Source organism: Rhinopithecus roxellana, chromosome 10 (genome assembly GCF_007565055.1).
Source record: "Rhinopithecus roxellana isolate Shanxi Qingling chromosome 10, ASM756505v1, whole genome shotgun sequence".
Taxonomy (NCBI): domain Eukaryota; kingdom Metazoa; phylum Chordata; class Mammalia; order Primates; family Cercopithecidae; genus Rhinopithecus; species Rhinopithecus roxellana.
The window spans coordinates 42047850-42065678 of NC_044558.1; the positions used below are offsets into that span (position 1 = coordinate 42047850).

The window sequence follows — 17829 nt, forward strand, 5'->3', positions numbered from 1 at the left end:
TTACTATGTGCCAGGTACTATGCTAAGTCTTTATATGCTCTTGTTTTGATAGGAAGTTTGCTAATTGAAAGCTAAACTAGAAATGTCTTCAAAATAACTAAAATAATAATAGCATGTTACGTTGGAAAACATTCTTGTTATAGTCTTAATTTTAATATTCAAAAAATACTAAATTTTATAAAAAATTACTTACCTGGCTTAAAAATAAATCTACTTTCCATCATCTTTATGATTTTAAAATATCAGAATGCTTATGATTACAGAAAAAACTAGAATAGAAAATTTAATTTTCTTATTACATGATAAAGAGACAATCCTCGAATTTGTAAAAACAGAAAAATTTTAGTTTTTATATAGTTTTATTAATAAGCATACACAGAAATGCTGATATACATACATTACATGTTCAAAGTGTCACGATAATATTCTGAAAAGTACAAAATTCAAATGTCTAAATTTTACATGGCAATGCAAAAGAAAAAATTAATAACAAATAATTTTATTAAAAACTTCATTTATCATGAAAATTAGTGAGATTACAAAGATTAAACTATAACTGAATTTCATACCCTAATGGGTCAAGTCCCTGGTCTAGGAGCATTAGAGAGGACTCTCTTAGCTTCTGCAGCAACTTCCTTAGCTCTTCCTTAGAAAATACCTGATTTTTAAAAAGAGAAATAAGAATGAGAACAAAGACAAGTATGAACTTAGTTAGCTAATCAATCTGATTAGCTTCATATAAGAAGAAATTCCTCTTTAAGATTTACGTAGCCAGAGGCTAGGAAATTAGAGTGGTTCAGGAATTTCAAGACGAATTCTCAGAGTCAGTCTATATATTTCTAACTGCTTACAAATATATACACATTTTGGGAAAAAAGCATAAACATTAAAACAGGACTATTACTTTAAGAAAATCCAAGAACAATTACAAATGTAAACACATCTTCACAAAATATTACTACAGAGCATATCAAATCATTAAAATTTAAAACTACAATGCTCTAGAACTTACCAGGTACAGTTTGTGGCGCTCAGAGGATACCATATCTGCTAACTGTAGGCATTCCTGATACTGACCAGTACTGTGCAATATTGTATGAAGCAGAAAACACAACATTGGCAGACAAAGCTTTCTCAGTAAAACCATTTGATGTGTTCTTTCATGGTCTTCTTCAGCATCCTACAAACAGAGATCAATAAATCATTTAACAATTTAAGCTAAAGATCCTTACAAAAAGAAAAGCTAAGTACTGAATCAAATCCAGAATGTAATTGGTAGACAAGATTTAACAGCAAAAAAGTGTGAAGATGAACAAAGTAGACTACAGAGAGGTCAGAGGTATGACAGTGAAAATAAAATGCTTCTGCAATTGTATTTCTAATAAACTTACTGTGTCCTGAATAAAAACATGCATAAAAAGAATGAGTTAGAAACTGAACATCATCAGAGCAAAAATCAGAACAGAAAACAATCACCACTCCCTTGGATGTTTATACATATAAATCAAGATAGCTCTAAGGAGGCCTGAGAGGACACACCAGACTGACAGCAATGACTGTTGCTGGGAAAAGAGGATATGGGGAGGGGCACACAGGGAGGGTCAACTTCACTGAAGACTACTTTGCTTATAAACAAGGAAAATGGAATTTATGATTTCCTCATATAATTTTTAAAAACAGAAAAACAGAACCTATAGATTTAAATAATACAATTAATGAGTCAGAACAGATATTATCAGGAAAACAAGTAAGAAAAACAATTGTCATTCCTTTATACATACATGGATCTTTCTTAAAATCGATGTGAACAGTAAAAGTACAGAAAAAAGAGTAAACCTCTTATGCCCACTACATTTACTTACAACAAATTTGAAAATTAATTAAAAAGTAATCAACCACATAATTTCTTTTTTTTTTTTCTTTTCTTTTTTCACCTTTTTCTTCTTTTTTGAGACAGCGTCTCTCTCTGTTGCCCAGTCTGGAATGCAGTGGTACAATCATGGCTCTCTGAAGCCTTGATCTCCGGGCTCAAGCGATCCTCCTACTTCAGCCTCCCAAGTAGCTAAGAACCACAGGCATGTGCCACCATGCCTGGCTAATTTTTTTATTTTAAAAAAATAATAATTTTATTATTTGCAGAGATGGGGTCTCCCTATGTTGCCCAAGCTGGTATCAAACTCTTGGGCTCAAGTGATTCTCCTGCCTGAGCCTCCCAAAGTGCTGGGATTACAGGAATGACATACTACAATTTCTGAAATAATCTTAAAAACAGAAAGGAAATCAATAGCACTAATAGTGCAGAAAAAAAAAAAAAAAAACATAAAAACAGGACAAGCTAAGATAATAAATGCTCCTTTGAAAAGCCTAATGGAATATCTAAAAATATCTTCATGTGAGAGGCTATATTAAATTGTTAAAACATTTTTCAAATGAAGATGTAAGTGGAGGGGTTCATCAACAACAAAATATAATCTGGTAATTAATACCAAGGAGTAATTGTACTGATTTGGGCTAATTTAGGTCAGGTTTCCACACACAGGAAAAATTACTATCAATATTTTGGTCTTGTTTGAAGCATAAATACATAAAAGCAAATATTAAAGTGCTTCTTTACAAGGGAAGCACCTGTATTTCTTTCCTCAAATAGATACTTGCTACCTTCAGAGGTGGATTTTAAATACTTCAAGGTTTTACTTGTAATTCATATTAGTGATCGCAACCTAGAACCCAGTAAGAATAAGAGGACTGCTTCTTTCTGGACCTTTCCATTTGTGCTCCAATATAGTCTTTCTGTCTATGTTAAAGAGGCCGGGTGCCCCTGGCTTCTGACTCCCTGTTGCCTGAAAAGCAGCAGATTACTTTCTCATCTCATAGGATGGACCCAGACTTGCTTTTCCTAAATCCTGTTGCTGCCATAATATCAGAGTGTGCTGCAGGTAATCTCTTTTGCTAATTATAATGAATTCTGATACTAGAGGGCAGGCTGCCAGCAACCATCCAGGGTAATGGCTGACAGACCCAGCAATTTGCTACAAGGAAAAGTAAATAAACAGCTCTGCTACAACTGAAGACATTTTTCTCATCTGAATGAACAAAACCTTTGAAATAGCCCGTAAATATGTAAAACAGACAGATTATTTCCACTAGGGATATATACTGTCTTGCAGGTGAGAAAAACTCATTACCTAATATGTGTTGATAGCAAGAGTTGATTGGTACTGTTATTACAGCTATTCCTAATCTGAAGACAGTACATTAACCTCAGTAACGCAATTATCATTCATTTACCAAGTACCACTGAAAGCCTCTCATGTGCTCAGCATTATTTTAAGTGCCAGAGTCAAAGAAATAAAGAAAACAAGGTTACTCCCTTCATGAAGGTTATATTCTAATGAGGGTAGACATAAAAAAGCAAATAATACATATTACATCAGATTGTGCTAAGTGCTATAAAGAAAACTAATGCAGGATATGGAGATTAAAAGGGACAGGTGTGTGTGTTATTTGTGTGTGTGTGTGTGTGTGTGTACACACATGCATACATGCTATTTTAAATAGGGTGGTTGGGTTGGGGAGAGGTTCTTGAAAGAGATGAGATTTGAGCAGACTGCTGAAAGAAGTACAAAGTCATCCATGCACATATCTTGGCGAAGGAACATTCTAGGCAGAGCGGAACCAGTGAAGAGGCCCAGAAGGCTAGGATATAGTGAGGGGAGAGCAGTAGGACACAAGATTAGGGGGTTAGTTTAAAAAAAAGAACAAAACAAAACAAAAGCATGTATACTCTTGTACATCAAGAAAAGAAAGATTTTATTCCAAGTGCAATAAGAAGGCATCAGAAAATTCTGAGTAAGAGAGTCGCATATATTCCATTCTGAAAGGGTCACTAGTCCATCTGCATAAGGAACAGGTTGTATAAAGAACAGTGAGAAGTCAGGGAAGACAGCAGAGGCTTGGACTAGAATGTACTAGAGGTAGAGGTAGTGAAAGGTAGGTAAAGATGATCTGCCTGCTCCATTTTCTCTGCCATCCCTCTGTGCCACCAGCCCCAACACTAAGGGGACTATTCCAGTTATTTAAAAACTTGAGGGGTAGCTATATAAAAACAGCACATAATGCTAGGGCTATTGCATACAGCTGTGCCTTGTACAAGGGTGGCTGGCCAAGCAAGTCAGTGGGGCTGAAATCTAGCCTATGTTCTGTTCTACAAGTTGTGTGCACTTGCCATGGAACCTATCTATGTAAGGGAAGGGAATTAAATTTTTTTTTTTTTTGAGACAGAGTCTCCCTCTGTTGCCCAGGCTGGAGTGCAGTGGTGCAATCTTGGCTCACTGAAACCTCCGCCTCCCTGGGTTCAATCGATTCTCCTGCCTCAGCCTCCCTAGTAGCTGAGGGATTCCATGTGTGAGCCACCATACCTGGCTAATTTTTGTATTTTTATTTTATGTTTTTGAGACAGGCTCGCTCCGTCGCCAGGCTGGAGTGCAGTGGCATGATCTCAGCTCACTGCAACCTCCGCCTCCCAGGTTCAAGCGATTCTTCTGCCTCAGCCTCCCAAGTAGCTGGGACTACAGGCACGTGCCACCATGCCTGGCTAGTTTTCTGTATTTTTAGTAGAGACGGGGTTTCACCACGTTGGCCAGGATGATCTCAATCTCCTGACCTTGTGTTCCGCCCACCTTGGCCTCCCAACGTGCTGGGATTACAGGCATGAGCCACTGTGCCCGGCCAATTTTTTGTATTTTTAGTAGAGACGGGGTTTCACTATATTGGTCAGGCTGGCCTCAAATTCCTGGCCTCATGTGACCCGCCCTCCTCGGCCTCCCAAAGTGCTGGGATTACAGGCATGAGCCACCGCTCCCAGCTAGAATTACAATTTTCTAATTCACATACAAGTGACATGTGTTAGCAGGAGCCTTGAACAGTGCCCTACGTCATCGACCATATAGGAGTATTAGGCTCAACAAAGGTGATTAAAATGTTATTAATCATTTAACTGTTCAACAAACCTCTTTTCTGGATTAGTTTTAAAGAAATAATTGAGACTGAATATTGATTTTTAAATCCCTGATGAAACAAAATGGTATATCATTCGTTGCCTTCCATCTCAACTCCATTTTTTTTTTTCTGAGACAGGGTCTCACTCTGTCACCTAGGCTGAAGTGCAGTGGCACGATCTCGGCTCACTGCAACCTCTGCCTCCTGGGTTCAGGCCATTCTCCTGCCTCAGCCTCTCTAGTGGCTGGGACTACAGGCATGCACCAACATACTGGGCTTTTTTTTTGTATTTTTAGTAGAAACGGGGTTTCACCATGTTGTCCAGGCTGGTCTGAAGCTCCTGACCTCAGGTGATCCACCCGCCTCAGCCTCTCAAAGTGCTCGGAGTACAGGCGTGAGCCACCACGTTTGACCTCAACTCCAATTTTACGAGACCCCAGACTATTTTGTGGCTTTCACTACCTAATCTACTTAATTAATAATTAGAATAGCAAAGATTTATGTATAAGTAAAGCATTGAAGTCTTTTCAAAATTTAAATGACACTTAATTAGCATTTTACAACATTAAAATTTTATCTTCAAAAGAATCAGCATGAATCAGATGAGAAAGGTTTTGCCAGAGGAACCTGTGGAAGGTTTAAAACAAGTCAAGGGAGTTCTATTATGAACGTTAGGATAAAAAGTGGAGACTCGGCTGGGCACAGTCGCTCACGCCTGTAATCCCAGGCACTTTGGGAGGCCAAGGAAGGTGGGTCACCTGAGGTCAGGAGTTCAAGACCAGCCTGGCCAACATGGTGAGATCCCATCTCTACTAAAAATACAAAAATTAGCTGGGCATGGTGGCAGATGCCTGTAATCCCAGGTACTTGGGAGGCTGAGGCAAGAGAATCTGGGAGGCGGAGGTTGCAGCGAGCCAAGGTTGTGCCACCGCACTCCAGCCTGGGCAACAAGAGCAAAACTCTTTCTCAAAAAAAAAAAAAAAAAAAAAAAAAAAGGTGAAGACACAGTGACTCATGCCTGTAATCCCAGCACTTTGGGAGGCAAAGAGGGGAGGACAGCTTGAGGCTAGGAATTCAAGACCAGCTTGGGCAATACAGCAAGATATCGTCTCAAAAAAAAAAAAAAAAGTCAGGCATGGTGGCATGTGCTTGTTGTCCTAGCTACTGGGGAGGCTGACGCAGAAGGACTGCTTGAGCCCAGAAGTTTGAGCCTGCAGTGAGCTATGATCAAGCCACTGTCCTCCAGCCTGGGTGGCAGAGCAAGATGTTGTCTCTAAAACAAAAAAAGAAAAAATAAAGTGGAGACATTTGAGATAATTACTCCATCAGTAATAGTGGCAAATAGGGGCTCAAATTTAGTTCAGTCCCGCCTCTATTGTTTTTCCTTCTGGTCAGAGAGGCAAAACAAAACAAAACAAAACAAAACAAAATGCAGCAGCTAAAATTAAAGAAGAAGTATTAAACAGATGAGGGTATGAAGAATAGCAAAAGGAAAGATACCAAGAACACTCCTATCATTTTCTTTGTTCAAAATAATACATCGAATATCCAAGAAGCTAGCATTTCCAGTTATCAGACAGCTCATCAGGTCTACAGAGGATAAACTAAGCTACTCACTGTTTCTGTCATGCACCGGGGTCAGGCTGCAATGTCTTTCCCTTATATGACTATTATCTCAGTATCCTTCCTTTCCCCATCTCAGCTCATCCAAATTCTACCAGTATGTTCAAGATTCAGTTAAATGTTATACATTTCAAGCATACTTTCCAGTTCCCTTTCAGGTGGAAACAATCTTTTCTTTTCCGGTATTCAGAAAATACTTAACTTGTGCCTTTCTTATGGCACTTAATACTTCTGTAACTGGTTCTCAACACAGGCTATATATTATATTAAAGCACTCCAGGTGATTAAAAAAACAAAAACAAACCCCTGCCCTACCTCAGACCAATTACACCAGAATCTCTGGGAGTAGAACCCTGTAGTATTCTTAAAAAGTTTGCCAGGTCATTAAAATGGACAGCCCAGAGGTGAGAGCCCCTACCTTAGCTATGCCTTACTGATACTACTCGAGTTATCTTTATATCTGTAAATGGAGTCACATACATGTATAATTAAATTTTTAGCTCCAGAATTTTTAAAAATTAAATTTTTGTATCCTGTGTGAACATAGTAAATGTGAACTAACAGTTTATCCAAGAATCAAATATTCCCATTCCCTAGCTAGTATTTTCAATTTAGCTTAAAATATGGGATTTAGCTATATCTACAATTATGTAAAATCTGTAGATGCTCCCATTTAGAGACAGAACATTTTAAAAAAAACATGGTAAGTGTTTCGGTTTTTGGCTATAAACAATGCACACAGCTTACCTCTCTAACATCCACCATCCACCCTCCATCAACAAACAACAAGACGTTATACATTTTCTCCTTTACATCAGCAGTTAGGGCATCCAAATGCCCTTTCCAAATACCAAAATCCATCTGCAAAACAAACACAAGGCAGACATATAATGTATAAAACCCAATAAATAATGTATTCGTAAAGTACAGACAGGAACATACATATAGAACATCATAAAGAGTTGACATTTCAGTGTGCCAAATACAAAAATAAGTATTAACAGACTGCAGTTAAATAAAATGCTAAAATGTTAACTTTGTAAATGAATGTTCATGTCACCTGAAGGCATTTTTCATGTTTGGTTAATTACCTACAGAAAAGTAACTAAACAGATTGTGTCTTCCAAAGCAGGACATTAACAGGAAGATTACCTGTTATGATAGAAAGATAGTGCTGAAGAAATGATCTATTTAAATATACAACATACATTTATAAGATACAATAGGCACATCCCAAATCCATATTTAACTTAACTTACTTCATATTTCTTTTCTTTGTGTTCATGAGCCACTTTCTCAGTAAATGTTGGTTGAGGTATCAAAGTAGGTTTTTGTGGAACTGAATTCATATGCTTAAACCACTCATTAAAGGTTTCATGGGCTTCCTAAAATGTAAAATAAAAAACCAAAATATAAAATAACAAAAGTTTTCACTTTTATCGTTTCTCCAAAATTTTTAACATTTGATTCTTAGAAATAATTTTGCAGCATCAAGAAATAAAACTGTCAATATGTATTTTTTTGCCTCCAAAAATTCATATCATGAATAAATGTTTTGTCAAGTGACAAACAAGGTATATATATTGTGTTTTCTGGCATATTCTCCGATATCAGCACCCTGACTGTATATGTATCTTGACATTTATCGCTCTGTAACATAGGCATGTGTACTTGTCTTCTTAACTAGCCTATTAGTTTTTAGAGGGCAAGGATAGGGTGCTATCCACAGATTTGGCCCTACTACCTAACCCACTATAATTATGTAATTATTTATTGAATAAAATTTTTTTTTGTTTTTGAGACAGGACCTTGCTCTGTCACCCAGGCTGGAGTGCATGATCTAATGAAGATAAGGCATGATCTCCGCTCACTGCAGCCTCAACTCCCTGGGCTCATGTGATCCTCCCACCTCGGCCTCTCAAGTAGCTGGGACTACAAGTACATGCTACCATGCCTGGCTAATTTCGTTTTTACTTTTTTGTAGAGATGGGGGAGTCTCACTGTGTTGCTCAGGCCAGTCTTGAACTCCCAGACTCAAGCGATCCTCTTGCCTTGGCATCCAAAGTGTTGGGATTATAGGCGTGAGACACTGCATCTGGCCTTGAATGAATTTTGAATGAGTATGTTGCTATTTCAGTCATAACAAACCTACAGCATCTTGCTTTTTCTCAGTTATTGATAAAAGCAGAAATTTAAAGCTGAGATAGGCATTCACAAAATCTTAAGAAAACATAACTTCCAGACATCATAGACACTATCTACCATGTGAGATGATCTTGGTTGGTTAGCATTGATTAGAGAATCATGCTAATGAAGATAAGGTCATGATGTCAGTCCCCTTGTGGATGAGTCAGCACTACAGTCACAAGAGAGGTAAGATGAACCAACACTACTTCTAGAAAAAAGTTCAAACTCTGAGAGTGAATCCGAAAAATCATCATGAAGATAGGCACATTTGCCGCTTTCTTTACAGTCTCACCAAATAAGCTCTGATGCACAAATGTTCTCTGATAGCATTATCATCTTCAGCAGGAAGTGGACTTTCCATTCCTTGTTCCTCCCACTGATTATAGATTTCTGCTATAGAATCCTGAGGAATTTTCACAAATACTTCTTTTGCAGCTTCATGCTTTTTTGATGCTGTGAAAAAAAATACACAATTTTGAATACCCATGGACTTCCCTGTAATGGTTTCTAAAGGAGTCAAATCACTGGTTTACAAATTTTACAGTGATCTCTATCTATTTCAGGGCCCAAAGCACTCTGTTAATAGTCTTGGTGATCTTTCTGCCTGATAGACTGGCTTTTTCCTATCTCAATGTGATACTATCACAAAAGGATACACCAAATGCAGTTACTTTTACATACTTCTATGTCTTGAAGCAATTCATTTTTCAAAGTCTGATAGCCTTGAGATTATTTGCAAAATTGATTAAGATAATGAAAATTCACCGTTAAAATGTTTTGTTTCATAATACCAGGTTTGATAAACAGTGGCTGGTTTTTCCCTCCCCATGGAAGGATCAAAAACAACCCCCCAAATTCAAAAATACATGGATTTGAATAAAAATGTTTTAAAAAAGAAAAAAAAGTCTGGGTGTGGTGGCTCATGCCTATAATCCCAGCACTTCAGGAGGCCAAGGTGGGAGGATTGCTTCAAGGCCAGGAGTTCGAGACCTGCCTAGGTAACACAGTGAGAACCCATCTCTAGAAAAAAATTTTTAAAAATTAGGTGGGTGTGGTGGCAGGTGCCTGTAGTCCCAGCTACTTGGGAGGCTGAGGTAGAAAGAAGAATGGCGCCCAGGAGTTTGAAGCTGCATAAAAATATAGCATACCCAAGAATTTTCTCATAATTGCATTGCCTTGTTTCAGTGCTTCTGCCCTCTGCGCTGGGTCAAATACCAACCAGTCAATTACATCAATTTTTAAACGATCCTCCTATTTATGAAAGGGGAAAAAAAGAAAAAGGAACATCAGGGTTTTTTTTTTAAAAGATATTCCACAAATTAGTAGAATTAACTTATACCTGTACTTCCAGTAAACATCATTTTCCCTCAAGTTATACAAAATTATGAAAGCATCTAACTTTCCTTAGTGTATTTTCATATTTAACAGCTCTCTATTAAATTATAGAACATACTGCTGGGCATGCTGGCTCACACCCATAATCCTAGCACTTTGGGAGGCCAAGGAGAGCGGATCCCTTGAGCTCATGAGTTTGAGACCAGCCTGGGTAACATGGCAAAACCCCTTCGCTACAAGGAATACAAAAAATTAGCTGGGCATGGTGGCACATGCCTGTAATCCCAACTACTCGGGAGACCAAGGGAGGGTGGCTTGAGCCTAGAAGGCGAAGGTTGCAGTGAGCAGAGATAGCTCCACTGCACTCCAGCCTTGGTAACAGAGCTAGACCTTGTTGTCTCAGAAAAATAAAAATAAATTATAGAAAAAACTTACTGGATTATTAATCTGGAATTATATATTGTATGCCTCACCAATTTAACCATGTGATTCCTTTAAATGCTACTCTAAGATAGTTTTCTTAGGTATACTTTTCTATTTCTTTCTGAAAATATGAGTAAGCAAGCTACATAAGTTAGTGATTCAATCAAGTATTTAAAATAACCTGATAAGCAACAAGCCAAAGCTGAGATTTTTTTCTATTAAGAAGCTCCTTTAACATACTACTATAAGTAATCCTTTATGTAAGACTTTAAATTTAAAAGGTCTGGGCTGATAAAGAAACATTCTTAAAAAAGAAAAACTAATGTACTACTTCTTTTATGAAGGGAGAAGTTCAGCAAGGAATAACATAAAAGATTATTAGAAGTTACACAACACCTCTGCCCCCCATCCCAAATTACCTCAGTAGTGCCAGTATCTAGGGCTGGGGCCAGGTCATGATGACTAAATTCACCATTATCTTTCTTTCGAATATTCTCAACTACAGTTTTTGTTATTGTTGCAACATCCAAATCTAAATAATTTTTTGAAGCAACAAAAAACAGATTAATAATTGATAGTAATATTTTCTAAACAGTCATAATGATTCAGTAAATTTGGAACAATAATTCCTTAAAATAAAATATGTAAAATATGAAAGATATTTATACAAAAGAAAATGCCAAAATTAAAAGATATTTTATATGAGTCACAGCATAAGTAACTTTAGTCCTAAAACAAAAATTCCCTGAAAATTTTATTCCTTTTTTCCCCTCAACAGAAATAAGATTTAAAACTAGAAGGATAAATGTTACTACAGCCAAAATGAATATTTGCCTACAAAGGCCAAAATGAATATTTGCCTACAAAGGCCAAAAGACAAACTTTTCAACCATTTTTACCTGCTTCTTTAGCCAACTCCAGGCAATGGTGGCGCTGTTCAAATTCTGTAACACTTTCCAAAAATAATGCATACTGGGCAACAGCTAGGTCTTGAGGCAAATGACAGGTATAAAATGCTATGAGATTTGTATGTTTCTCTCTTATTAAAAGCTAAAAAATAGAAAAAGATCAAAGTATGTCATAATAAAATAAAAAGTTTACTTCAAAATTTCAAATGTATTCAGGAAAGGTTCATACAGATGTGGATTTGTGTTGCTAACAGAATAATTTTATTTTATATTTATTTGTTTGAGACAGGGTCTCACTCTGTCACCCAGGCTGGGGTACAGTGGCATGATCATGGCTCACTGCAACCTGTCTCCCAGGCTCAGGTGACCCTCCCACCTCAGCCTCCCGAGTAGGTGGGACTACAGGTGCATGCCACCACGCCCTGCTAATTTTTTGTATTTTTTTAGTAGAGACGGCTTTTCACTATGCTGCCCAGGCTGGTCTCAAACTCCTGGGCTCAAGTGATCTGCCCACCCTGGCCTCCTAAAGTACTGGGATTACAGGCATGGGCCCCTGTGTCCAGCCTAGAATAATTTTAAATTCCAAAAAGTGAGTACAGTTGGCTCTTAAACAGCATAAGTTTGAACTGTGTGGGTCCACTTATAAGTGGATTTTTTCCAATAAATATATTGGAAAATTGGCTGGGTATGGTGGCTCACGCCTGTAATTCCAGTACTTTGGGAGGCTGAGGCAGAAGCATCACTTGAGACCAGGCCTGGTAGCTCCTACCTGTAATCCCAGCACTTTGGGAGGCCAAAGTGGCAGGCTTTGGGAGGTTGAGGCAGGCAGATCACCTAAGGCCAGGAGTTCGAGACCAGCCTGGCCAATAAGATGAAACCCTGTCTCTACTAAAAATACAAAAATTAGCCAGGCATGGTGGAACATGCCTGTAATCTCAGCTACTCAGGAGGCTGAGGCAGGAGAATCACTTGAACCTGGGAGGTGGGTTGCAGTGAGCTGAGATCATGCCACTGCACTCCACATTCCAGCCTGGGTGACAGTGAGACTCTCTCTCTCAAAAAAAAGGTAGTATCACCTGAGGCCAGGAGTTTGAGATTAGCCTGGCCAACATAGTGAGACCTAGTCTCTACAAAGAAAAATAAAAAATAAGTTTGCTGGCCATGGTGGCAGCATGTGTCTATAATACCAGCTACTTGGGAGGTTGAGGGGAGAAGACTGTTTGAGCCCACGAGTCTGAGGTTACAATAGGCTATGATCTAGCCAGTCAACTCTAGCCTGGGTGACAGAACAATATCCTATCTCTAAATAAATAAATACATCAATTGAAATATATATATATTAGAACATTTTTTGGAGATTTGTGATAATTTGAAAAAAATTCACACTTGAACCTGAGAGGCGGAGGGTACAGTGAGCTAAGATTGCGCCATTGCACTCCAGCCTGGGCGTGAGAGTGAGACTCCGTTTCCAAAAAAAAAAAAAAAGACTCACAAACAAATTAATAGCCTAGAAATACTGAGTAAATTAAGAAAAAGCTAGGTAGGCCGGGTGAGGTGGCTCACACCTGTAATCCCAGCACTTTGGAAGGCTGAGGCTGGTGGATCACCTGAGGTCAGGAGTTTGAGACCAGTCTGGCCAACGTGGTGAAACCCTGTCCCTACTAAAAATACAAAATTAGCCAGGCGTGGTGGTGCACGCCTGTAATACCAGCTACTTGGGAGGCTAGGCCAGAGAATCGCTTGACCCCTGGGAGGCAGAGGTTGCAGTGACAGTGAGCCAAGATCATGCCACTGCACTCCAGCTTGGGCATCAAAGTGAGACTCCATCTCAAAAAAAAAAAAAAAAAAAAAACACAAAAAACACAAAAAACAAAACAAAACAAAAACAAAAAAAACTAGGTATGTCATAAATCCATTATATGTAGATTCTGGTTTACTTTATCACTTACTACTATAAAATTATATGAATCTATTATAAAAAGTAAAAATTTATCAAAACATACATACACATTTGCAGACCATACATTGTGGTCTAGAGAAATGTAAACAAGCATACAGATGCCATATTAAATCATAACTGCATAAAACTAACTGTAGTAGGTGTTTGGACGAACGGAGGCAAGATGGCGCACTTCCGGGTTCTTCATCACCAACTTTTCCCGTGCGTGCGAAAATGTAGCCGGCGCCCGGGAAGGTGCAGATCAACTGGGCATGTGCCAGGTGACGTCAATCCGAAGAGACCAAGATTTACCTGGCCGCACCTACGGAACGCCCCCCGACACGCCTGTGCCCTGCCTATTGCCCTCCCACTCCCAGAAAAGCTGCTCCCAGCAGGTGTGCGATGCGTACTTCCTCAGCCCCCCACTCCTGTGGGGACTGCATCAGGAACTCTGCCCGAGAGCTCCACCGGGCGACTCTCTCGGCCTCCTTTGCCAGACGCCGACAGACCTCACCCTCCACACCTTCTTCCCTGAAGCTAGGTGACCAAAAAATAAATTTGCAGTTTTGCTCCTAGCCTTGCCTACTCGCTGGTTCTTTTGTGCTCGCTCTGGTGGTCTTAGAAAAACAAATCAGTTGGTGCCGAAAACCCGGGAGGAGACCCCTCCTCAGGCCTCTAAGGGTTGAGGAACCTCCTCCTGCTCCCACGCCGCAGACGGACCAGGACCTGAGACCCGCTTCCTTCACTCTCACGGCCTCTCTGGGGTAAGTGCCCTTGTCTCCTCTTTACCTCCCTTGGCCAAAAATCCTGCGCAGGTCCGAGGCCCACTTTTGAGCCACCAAGTGACTCGGGAGACCCGTTCAGGACGGAGACGTCCGCCTGAAGGTAATCTCCACCTTGGCTCCAAGAGCCTCCAGTCTGTCTCTGGTGGTTCCAAAGGACGCTTTGAAGCCAGGCAGAGATCCACTTCCATTTCCATTGTGTCCATTGTGTAAGTAAAGAGGAAACAAATGGGAAACCCCCAGTCCAAATTTCCAAAGAGCACCCCCTTAGGGTGCCTCCTAGCCAATTTAAAAACCTTACAGCTCGAACAAGACCTTAGGAGGAAGCGGTTAATTTTCCTTTCCACTGTGGCATGGCCCCAATACAAACTAGACAATCAGTCTCAGTGGCCACCAGAGGGCACCCTAGACCGCAATGTTCTGATCGACCTCAGCAATTTCTGCCAGCGGCTAGGCAAGTGGTCCGAAATTAATTACGTACAAGGCTTTTGGGCCTTATGCTCTCGTCCCGACCTGTGTAGCCAGTGCTCTTTGGCCCAAGTTATGCTAGCCAAGGACGCCGGCTCACAGAAACCCGAAAAAGAGGAGTCTTCATTCCTTTCTGTTCAGCCGGAGGACCGAGGGCTTCCTTTCGCCTCTGCACCCTCACTCCTGCCCTACACTCCTCCTCCTCCCCCCATCCAGACTCCTCCTTCCTCCTCATCTACTAGTAATCCACTCGGTCCCGTGCCTCTTTTGGGGCCCCCAACTGGCTGTCTTGAGTCCCCTATCTCTGCCCACACCCGCTCTAAGTGCCCTGCTGATGCCCCCACTCCTGCCCCACACCCTCCTACAGTGTTAGCGCCTTTACAAGAGGTAACTGGGGCAGAGGGGGTAGTCAGAGTACATGTCCCTTTTTCACTGGCCGATCTTTCCAAAACTGAGAAGCGTTTAGGTGATTTCTCATCTAATCCTACAATATACATAAAGGAATTTAGATACCTTTGTCAGGCCTATGACTTAACTTGGCATGACCTCCAGGTTATCCTAACCTCTACCCTAAACCCTGAGGAGCAAGAGTGCATCCTAGCGGCCGCCAGGCAGCACGCCAACCAACTACATTTAACTGATGCCGCCATTCCACTAGGGGAGCAAGCAGTCCCCTCGGCAGACCCAGACTGGAACTATCAAGCAGGCCAGCCTGGGCGCCGTAGGCGAGACATAATGTTCCAGTGTTTGCTGGCTGGTATGCAAGCAGCCTCAAACAAAACTGTAAATTTTAACAAATTAAAAGAAATTATTCAAAATCCAGAAGAAAATCCAGCCGCATTCTTAAATAGGCTGACTGAGGCTCTAACCCAATATACCTGGTTAGATCCGGCCTCCCCCACAGGGGCCACCATTTTGGTGTCTTATTTCATTTCTCAATCAGCTCCTGACATTCGTAAAAAACTTCAAAAGGTAGAGGATGGTCCTCAGACACCAATACAAGACCTAGTTAAATTAGCCTTTAAGGTCTATAACTCCAGAGAGGAGACGGCTGAGGCATAGCGGCAGGCTCGCCTCAAACAGAAGGTACAGCTCCTAGCAGCGGCTTTACAGCCCAGTCGTAACCCCTGACCAGAGAGCACACACCCCGCAGACTCCAAGGCTACAAAAGGAGCCTGCTATAAGTGCGGCAAGGCAGGACACTATGCCAACAGGTGTCCACAAGGTCCCCGAGCCCCAACGCAAGCCTTGCTATAAGTGCAAGGCGTCAGGACATTGGGCCAGTTAATGTCCTAACCCTCGTCCACCAGCAACCCCCTGCCCTGCTTGCCAACAGGAAGGACACGGGAAGTCTGATTACCCCACCCTGAGAACAGGTGCCACGTCTCAACGTGACCCCCTTTCCCAGGATCCTGGGAGCTCCTTCCAGCTCCTACATCTGGACAACGACAACTGAAGGTGCCGAGACTCGGGGACCCCCATCACCCTCGCCAAGCCACGGGTAACTCTCCTGGTAGCGGGTAAGACAATTAATTTTTTAATCGACAGCGGGGCTACCTATTCTGTTTTGCCATCCTTCTCTGGACCTAGCCTTCCATCCAATATCTCTGTAGTAGGAGTAGACGGAAAGCCATCCACTCCACGAAAAACTCCACTCCTTAATTGCTGCCTGGCCAACAACTAATTTGCGCACTCGTTCCTCATTATACCCTCATGCCCTACCCCCTTACTAGGCCGAGACATCCTGAGCACCTTAAAGGGCTCCATATCCATTCCCACCAACCCACCCAACTCTCCTGGCTCTCACTCATATGTCAAGGACTAAACCTAAGTTACACTGCAAATATCACCAATCTCACACATTGTTTCCTCTGTGCGGCTTTAGGAGGCCCCCCCACCTTGGTGGCTGTCCCTCTGCCCAAGGCCTTTGATACCACTAGTGAGACACCCCACAATTCCCACAATTCACCTACCCTCCAGGCGCCACTATACGAAAACCCAGACAGCCCAATTCTCCCTTTTTGTTATTCAACCCCAAATTCATCCTGGTGTAATCATATTCAGGCGCCCAATGGAGGCCAAACAGCCCCCATTGGAGGCTATTTCTGGTGCAAGGGGTCCCTTTCTAAAACCTTTAACCAAACTGTCACAACTCAATCTCAATCTCTCTGTGTCCCAGTATCCTTAGTGCCCAGCCTCACCCTGTATAGCAAGGCTGAACTAGCCGAACTGACACTGCAGCTACACCCTCCTGCCAATCGCTTACAAAAACGGGCTGTTTTCCTCCCTCTAGTTATTGAATCTCCCTAGCCTCCTCTCTGGTAGCGTCTGGTCTTGGAACCGGAGCCCTTGCTTATTCACTCCAGTCAGACAAAGCTACACAAGCTCGAATACAGAAAGCCATAGAAGCTTCAGCTGAAAGCCTAGCCTCCCTGCAGCACCAAATTACCTCAATAGCCCAAGTAGCTGCCCAAAACAGGCGAGCCCTAGACTTGCTTACAGCTGAAAAAGGAGGCACTTGTCTCTTCCTTGGAGAAGGGTGCTGGTATTATGTTAACAAGTCAGGCCTAGTAGACACTAACATTCAAACCCTCAATAAAATAAAAAACTGAAATACGAAACCTTAATACCCTAACCTTGCCAGGACCATCCTTCTGGGTTTTGCCCATATTCCAACAAATGCTTCCATTCCTCATTCCTATACTAATACTGTGCCTTATTTTACGTTTCGCCCCCATTTTAATCAAATTTCTCCGTGCCAAGATTCCGTACGTCCAAATACCAACCATAGGCCCCGAACTTAACGACGCCCCTTAACAGCACGAAGTAGCCAGACAGACCATGGCGCCCCTTATCACTATTATCAATAAAAGGCTGGACTGTTTGGACGAACGGAGGCAAGATAGCACACTTCCGGGTTCTTCATCAGCAACTTTTCCCGCGCGCGCAAAAATGTAGCCGACGTCTGGGAAGGTGCATATCAACCGGGCATGCGCCAGGTGACGTCAATCCAAAGAGACCAAGATTTACCTGGCCGCACCTACGGAATGCCCCCTGACACGCCCGTGCCCCGCCTATTGCCCTCCCATTCCCAGAAAAGCCGCTCCCGGCAGTCACGCCACGCGGACTTCCTCAGCCCCCCACTCCTGTTGGGACTGCATCAGGA

General features: G+C 41.5%; 1 protein-coding gene across 3 annotated transcripts in view; it reads right to left on the minus strand.

Moving 5' to 3' along the window:
- Window positions 1-322: 322 nt before the first annotated feature.
- Window positions 323-17829, minus strand: part of NUP107 (nucleoporin 107) — a 61373-nt gene continuing 43866 nt past the window's right edge. For 2 of the 3 annotated variants that reach the window (XM_010358753.2, XM_030939551.1), the window contains exons 21-28: window positions 11466-11616; window positions 10986-11098; window positions 9957-10059; window positions 9101-9261; window positions 7881-8006; window positions 7369-7482; window positions 1013-1180; window positions 323-658 (exon numbers count right to left, since the gene is read on the minus strand). In XM_010358753.2, the coding sequence (XP_010357055.1) occupies window positions 551-658; window positions 1013-1180; window positions 7369-7482; window positions 7881-8006; window positions 9101-9261; window positions 9957-10059; window positions 10986-11098; window positions 11466-11616 (1044 nt within the window). In that variant the 3' untranslated portion in view covers window positions 323-550. The remainder of the gene's footprint in view (window positions 659-1012; window positions 1181-7368; window positions 7483-7880; window positions 8007-9100; window positions 9262-9956; window positions 10060-10985; window positions 11099-11465; window positions 11617-17829) is intronic. The other variant, XM_030939552.1, reaches the window with a different exon arrangement.